We start from the raw sequence: 8,061 nt of genomic DNA, 5'->3' as shown, positions 1-8,061 counted from the left end.
ACCATAAGCCAAACCAAGTGCTTTCTTTTATAAGTTTCTTTGGTTATGATGTTTGGTTACAGCAATAGAAAAATAACTAAGACAGTTACTAGCTGCTCTTGTCACATGGTTCTGCAGTAGAACTTGGCATCAGATGTGACAGTGGACTCTGGTTTATTTATTTATTTTGATTGCTTCAACTATCCAGGCTATTTTGTGCTCCCATGTGAATTTTTAAGGTTGTGTTTTTCTCTTTCTGTGAACAACAGCACGAGGATTCTGAATGGGATGGAGGATTCTGAATGGGATGGAGGATTCTGAATGGGATGGAGGATTCTGAATGGGATGGAGGATTCTGAACGGGATGGAGGATTCTGAATGGGATGGAGGATTCTGAATGGGATGGAGGATTCTGAATGGGATGGAGGATTCTGAATGGGATGGAGGATTCTGAATGGGATGGAGGATTCTGAATGGGATGGAGGATTCTGAATGGGATGGAGGATTCTGAATGGGATGGAGGATTCTGAATGGGATGGCGTTGACTCTACACATTGCTTTCGGCAGCCACAGCCATTAGTTCTCTCAGTCCATCACGGGGAGGTTTTTCTATCATCTGACATCTTCTTCAAGGTTTTTTTTTTTCAGTGTTTTAAAGTTTTCATTAGGACGGCTCTCACTATTCTAACTTAGGTTCTTTATCCTTACTATTATTATTATTATTATTATCTTTCTTTGGAGTTAACCAAGATGTCTGAGTATTCATTAAACTTTTAATAATTTATGTAATTTATAATATTTTGAATTTTGTTGCTTCAGGTTTTTTTTTGGTTCTTATTCTAGAGCAAAGGTTGGTACATTATATATATTTAAAGAGTTTTAAAAATGCAGTATATGAGGTGGGATGGAGAGATGGACCTGGGATCAGATCCCAGCACCAACATGGTGGTTCACAACCACCTGGAACTCTGGTTCCAGGGGGTCTGATGTTCTCTTCTGACCTTCATGGGCACCAGGCACATGCATGGTGTACATACATACATGCAAGCAAAATACCCATACACATAAAATATAAATAAATCTTAAAAAAAGAAAACGAGACCAATTTTTTTAAAAAAATTGTTACATGACATGGATAATGTTTCAGAAATTTTGTCATTTGTGAAGTTTATAGGGTATATTTATACAACCCTGGAGGGTATACAGATCAAACCCTTGAATAGCAGATCAAACACTTGAATCATGACTTGATTGAAGAATGTGATAACCGTGAGATGTGTGAGGCTGCTACAAACGTAACACAGGATTCCCCATGACACAGTGTGTGCTCTATGACACAGCATGCCCTATGAAGCAGCATTCTCGCTGATATGTGATGACAGAACATCTGCTCCATACCACAGTGTGCTCTTCAAGACAGAGTGCTCTCTGATACTCTAGGATACAGCATGCTCTGTGACACAGTGTACTCTATAGCACTCTATGACAACGTGTTCTATGATGTATCATACTCTATGATTCTCTGTGACACTGTCTGCTCTGTCATACTGTACTCTGTAAGACAACAGGTTCTTTGCACTGAACATTTTATAAGTAGCGATGAACTTCATAGTAACGATTTAAAGGTGTAGAATAGCAAGTGCATAAACAATAACGGAGTCAGTTGTTGAACATCACTTTCAAGTGTTACACTCTTGTCACAGTTGCATGTACTGTGCTTTCATCCGCCCCTCAGTGCAGTGGGTTAGCCTACAGAGCATCATCATGGGCATCTGAACAAGGCATTGCTGTACAGCAGCTGGCAGTAAAGCTGCTGAGCAACAGGAATTCTATAGTTCTCTTGTAATCTTAGGAGGTCCCCACTACATACGCGATCCATCACAGACCAACACGTTGTTGTGTGATCATTCAACAGTGGCTGTCTGTGGCTTGAAAAACTAGAGTGTTACCCATTCCTTTACAGAAAAAGTACTTTAGAGGCTTTGGCCTGTTCCAGGCTTGCTTGAATTAGTATGCCACCACTTCCCAAACACTGGAGAAATCTTAACCATTTCCCTCCTATTCTTTGGGATATTTTGCTACATGTTCTATAGATACACAAACACATAGATACACAGATGCACATAAAATATAAAACACATATTATAGTTAATATATAAACTAAGAATATAGTCTTCTATACTCATTAAAAAGTCTTATGTGCTGTGCAGACACATTCTTGACTCCTTTCTCTATCTCCATCTCTCTCTCTCTCTCTCTCCATCTCTCTCTCTCTCTTTCTTTCTTTCTTTCTCTCTCTGTCTTTCTTGCTCTCTCTCTCTCTCTCTCTCTCTCTCTCTCTCTCTCTCTCTCTCTCTCTCTCACTGCTTTGATGTTATTTTTGTTGCTTTAAACAGTCAATGTTCTTTCATCTTGGCTCACACATTGATTCTATGCTTTTCATTCTCCCTTTCAATTCTGTGCTCCACAGAGGACCATTTCCCTTCAGACCAAGGAAGTTCTTTGGAGCATCTTTGGCTGTGGGTCTTTGGTCATCAATGACCTGCTTTCATTTGAGAGGAAACAACTTTGATTTCTAAAGGGTTCGTTCACTGAGTTCTGGGTTGGTTTTTTGCATCCTTCCTCAGTGCACATTCTTCTTCATCTTTCCTCTCTTCCCTTCCCTCTCTCCCTCTCTCTTCACCACATTAAATGTGTTGCTCAGTTACTGTCCATTTTCTGTGAAAGGACCTCAGCCCGTCTCATCATAGATCATTTGAAGAAACATACCCTTTCTCCTTAGGCCAATTTCAAGACAACACTTGTTTTGTTTGTTTGGTTTGGTTTCAGCCATTTTCCTTTATATCTGTCTTTCTTGGTGTCCAGGCAGCATCTCTATGTTCCGTAGGTCAGGGTGTCTCTTCTATTGGGAAAACCATAGGCCATCATTCTTTATTGACTTGTCCTTTGTCCCTTGTCATTTACCCACAGTCCATGAAAATGTGTGACTTTGACTTACTGATGTGATACTACTTATTTCCAATGATAGTTATTCTCCTGCTGTTCAAGGGAGTCAGGCCAAGAGCCACGTCTCTCAAGTTTGAGGGTGCCCATCAAGCTTTTGGAGCAGTTCAACTAAAGTCAGTTTGGGGATGGTCCTAAAAATGAAGGTAGACTTTGACATTTGATGTTAGTTGCACACAAATGTTGCATTCTTAAACACCCAATTCTTCCAATAACATCTTAAGCTGTATGGACCATGAATTAGAAGACATTACTTTTTGGGTATCCCCCATTCTTTTTGCAAATTCTACATTTTGAAATGTGGGGATCATAATTTGGCATCTCAGAATAAGCATGGAATTGCATGATAAAAAAGGAGCATGCTGCTTCATATTAAATGGAAATTCTCTTTAAAACTCTGGTCCCAGCTCTGTGGGACACCTATATGTACTTGGCTTTGCTCTTCATGTTTGACGCACTTGTTGTATGACTGACAGCAGGGCTAGCATCTAAGGGCTTCTCTTTCATGAGTGACAGCTCTGCTCTATCTTTGCAGCAGGAGAAGGATGCAGGACTTCCTCTGGGGAAACCACAGCTCTCTTACTGAGTTTGTTCTTCTAGGATTCTCTAGTGACACGAAGATAAACGGCATTCTGTTCGGTGTCTTTCTTCTCCTCTACATCATCACCCTCCTAGGCAATGGGCTAATTATCACCTTGATACACATGGATTCCCGCCTCCACACACCCATGTACTTTTTCCTCAGTGTCTTATCCATTCTGGATATGGGCTATGTCACCACTACAGTGCCCCAGATGCTGGTACATCTGGTCTGTGAGAAGAAGACCATCTCATATATTGGATGTGTGACTCAGATGTACATCTTCCTCATGCTGGGAATCACTGAATCATGGCTTTTTGCAATCATGGCTTATGATAGGTATGTGGCTATTTGCCATCCTCTCAGATATAAAGTCATTATGAGCCCTTTGCTTCGTGGGTCACTGGTAGCCTTTTGTGGGTTCTGGGGTATCAGCTGTGGCCTTATCTATACTGTTTCTGCTATGATTCTTCCCTATTGTGGTCCCAATGAGATCAACCACTTCTTCTGTGAGGTCCCTGCTGTCCTGAAGTTGGCCTGTGCAGACACCTCTCTCAATGACCAGGTGGACTTCATCCTAGGCTTCATCCTTCTCCTGGTCCCACTCTCCCTCATCATTGTCGTCTACATCAATATTTTTGCGGCTATCTTGAGGATCCGTTCAACTCAAGGGCGGATCAAGGCCTTTTCCACCTGTGCCTCCCACATCACTGTGGTCACTATGTTCTCGATCCCATGTATGATTATGTATATGAGACCTGGCTCTGAGTCCTCCCCAGAAGAGGACAAGAAGCTGGCTCTCTTCTATAATGTTATCTCTGCCTTCCTCAACCCCATAATCTACAGCCTTCGTAACAAAGATGTGAAAAGGGCCTTCTTCAAGGTGGTAGGCTGCGGCAAAGTGTCAGGATAAAGGCTTGGGGGTTGTGAGACTAGTAGCCTTCTGGAACACTCATCATACAGCTTCCTGTAATGAGAATGTCTTTGATAATGATACCATATTACATCCAGTGAGCTGAATTTGGTTCAACGCTAATGATTTACTGAAGACCTTATTGGGATATTACCACTTATTACATGTACTCATCTTGACGTATAGTTATATGGAAACTGATCATACATTCAGGTTCATGTAACTCCATCAGGGTTATAACTATTCCGTCATCACACAAGGAAATATTGTATATGGTCCCCAACTCTAACCTCTGATACTGATGCCATTGTTTCTTCTCCATCAGTATAACATCCTCATTTTGTGAATGTTACATAAACAGATGCAGCATGTGATGTTGGGGGCTCTGTTTTTCTTAGTACCCTTGTGATCCCTCCAAAGTGCTATGGATAACAGTAGTATGTTTCTATATCTTGCCACAGTTTAGTTTGGGCACAATAGTGATAGTTTCCATTCCTTGGCTATTCCATATAAAGCTTCTAGAATATTCATGTGGAGATTTTTTTCTATTTTTAGTAGTTTTAAAATGACATTTGATTATTTATTGTGGGAAGGGACAAGTGTGCTAAGATGTGCATGCAGAGATTGAAGGACAGTTTGTGGGGTCAGTTTTCCCTTCTACCCGGATTTGATTCCCAGCATCCATGTGGTAACTCACAACTATCTGTAACTCCAGTTCCAGGGGACATGACTTCTTCTGGCTTCCACAGGCACTGCACACATGTGGAGCACAGAAACGCATGCAGGCCAAACACCAATACACATAAAATATTTTTAAAAAATGTGTACATTTGTGGTCATAGCGACTTTATTCATGACAATTAGAAAGCAAGATAATTAACTCAAAGCTTGTTAACTAAACGGGTAAATAAAATATGGTATGTGCACACATGGAATATATTTTTCACTAAAAGGGAACAAATACATTATATATTATATATACGTATATAAAATATACAATATGTACTATATATATGTGCTACAATGTTGAATTTTTGAAATCAATCAAAGAAGCCAGTTGCAAAGCTTCATGTAGCATATCATCCCATTTATATAAAATAATCCAAAACAGGTGAATTCTTAGAAAGAGAAGGTAGATCCATAGAGTTGTTGGTCCTAGGGGTATGATGGGAAAGGAAGAGCAATTACTTATGCATATTGAGTTTCTTTTGAGACAATGAAAATGCTCTAAAATTATATTATGCTAATGGCTATGAAACTGTGAATGTAGTAAAATACTGAGCTATATAATATAATGTATGAACTTTACAGTGTGTGAGTTCTACTAGATGAAGTTGTTTTCACACAGAATGTGACAATATGTTTTTTGAAGAGACATTCAGTTTGGCAACATATGAACTCCCATTGCTCTGTGCATCCTCTAGAGGTAAGTGTAGTTGGTATTTTCTTGTTTTAATCAGTTTAACAGGCTAAGCACTCATTGTATGCATTTGTATTTGACTGACAGCTTGTGGTGGTGAATTTGTTTTATGTGCTTATTTATTTCCTACGTATTTGTTCAAAGTTCTCTTTGCTAACTGGAATATAATTATTAAATATATATTTTAAATTTTTTTGTGTGTTTGAGAGAGAAAGATAGGCAGGCAAATGATAGATATAGATAGATGCGGGGGAGGGAAGGAGAGAGGGAGGGAGAGAGAGGGGGAGAGAGGAGGAAAGGAGAGAAGAGAGGAGAGAGAGAGAGAGAGAGAGAGAGAGAGAGAGAGAGAGAGAGAGAGAGAGAGAGAGAGAGAATGAATGGGATTTGACAAAATTCAACATCTATTCATGGCTGAAACAAATCCAAACTCAACAAGCTAATATTATGTGTAATGTTAGCTGAGGTCTTTACAGTTGTTCATCCTGGTAAAGAACAACTACAAAACCCTCAGCTAACAGTACACATGACATGAGGGATAGATCCTGGTCCCTCTGCTAGGGGTTCCACAAACAGACCAGGCAACAAAACTGTCGCCCACATGCAGAGATCCTAGTTCGGTCCCATGCAGGCTCCCCAGCTGTCAGTCTAGTGTCATGTGTACTGTGGGATGTCTTTCTGTACGCTGTGAATGTGTGCTGTTCTCATTGGTTAATAAATAAAGCTGTTTGGCCAATGATGAAGCAGAATAAGGCTAGGTGGTACATTCAAACTGACGATGGAGATGAAGAAGGGTAGAGTAAGGAGAGATGCCAGCTGTCCAAGGAGCAACAAGATGCCAGCAGACCAGTAATGCCACGGCCACGTGGCAACACATAGATTAATAAATTTGGGTTAATTTAAGATGAAAGAGTTAGCTAACAAGAAGTCTGAGCCATAGGCCATACAATTTGTATATAAGCTTCTGTATGCTTACTTGGGACCAGACAGCTGTGGGACCCCCGGTGGGACACAGGAAAACTTGTAGCTACACGTGTGCTCCCACAAGTTCAGGTCATCTGTCTCTGTGTGTTTCCCCATCATGATCTTGACCTCCCCCCTTGCTCATAGAATCCCTCTTCCCTCTCTTTGACTGCACTCCTGGAGCTTGGCCTGGTGCTTGGCTGTGGGTCTCTGCATCTGCTTCCATCAGTTATTAGATGAAGTCTCTATGATGACAGTTAGGGTATTCACCAACCTGATTACAGGGGAAGGCCTGGTCAGGTACCCTCTCCACTATTGCTGTGCATCTTGCCTTTTATGTCTAGTGCTTCCATTTAACCCTTCAAATTAATTAATTATTAGAGTTAGAGAAGTTTTAGGTTTAAAACAACTGCATAGAAAGTGAGAGGCTTTTTAAAATATCTATTCCCCCATCTCCTGTATCATTAGCATCTTGCACGATGTTAACTGATATTCGTAGGAAACAGAGGCATCCTGATGAAGAGGGGCTGACTTAGTGGTCCTCTCCAGTTGTTTATAATTTTTACCATATAATTTCAGTCTTGAAACTGTATCAGTAGCTGTTAATGGTGTGATCCCAACCTGTCCACTAGCTGTTTCTTGCTTTTTGTTCACTTAACATCATGCTGTGAGTGTTTTCATTACAGAATAACAACAAAGTGACATTTGACAACTCATACCACAGAGTGTTTCTGTGGCTCCATATTATAGAGCTGTTTCCAAATCCTTCCAAGTTTTTCCAGTCGTGATTCCTATAGTGGAAATGTTGCTGTTGTCTTTCCTGTGCTTCTGATATCAACTTCCTAAGGTGTCCTAAGAACAGAATGACAGGGTTAAAGGTCATGTACGGACATCTTTAGTGTTCCTGATACATGATGATACAGTCATCTTACAAAAGACCAGTTTATGAAAAGCCCTTTATGAAAGCCCATGTTTTATTGCATTCTAAAGAGTGAGACCTGGGGCTGGAGAGATGGCTCAGTGGTTAAGAGCACTGACTGCTCTTGCAAAGGACCTGGTTGGTTCCCAGTGCCCGCATGGTGGCTCACAACCACCTGTAACCTCAGTTCCAGGGGATCCCATGCCCTCTTTTGGCCCCCTAAGGGCACTAGACACAAAAGTGATGCACAGACATACTTGTGAGTGAGACACTCATACACGTAAAAA

The 8,061-nt window shown here is 40.7% G+C and overlaps 1 protein-coding gene across 1 annotated transcript; it reads left to right on the top strand.

Moving 5' to 3' along the window:
• Window positions 1-396: 396 nt before the first annotated feature.
• On the top strand, window positions 397-5,780 carry LOC128097858 (olfactory receptor 2A12-like). The gene has a single exon (XM_052718673.1). The coding sequence runs from the start codon at window positions 3,528-3,530 to the stop codon at window positions 4,473-4,475; it is 948 nt and encodes a 315-aa protein (XP_052574633.1). The 5' UTR covers window positions 397-3,527; the 3' UTR covers window positions 4,476-5,780.
• The last annotated feature ends 2,281 nt before the right edge of the window (window positions 5,781-8,061 follow it).

Source organism: Peromyscus californicus, unplaced genomic scaffold (genome assembly GCF_007827085.1).
Source record: "Peromyscus californicus insignis strain IS unplaced genomic scaffold, ASM782708v3 Scaffold_5__1_contigs__length_169319896, whole genome shotgun sequence".
Classification (NCBI taxonomy): domain Eukaryota; kingdom Metazoa; phylum Chordata; class Mammalia; order Rodentia; family Cricetidae; genus Peromyscus; species Peromyscus californicus.
This window is presented reverse-complemented; position numbering and strand designations above follow the sequence as displayed.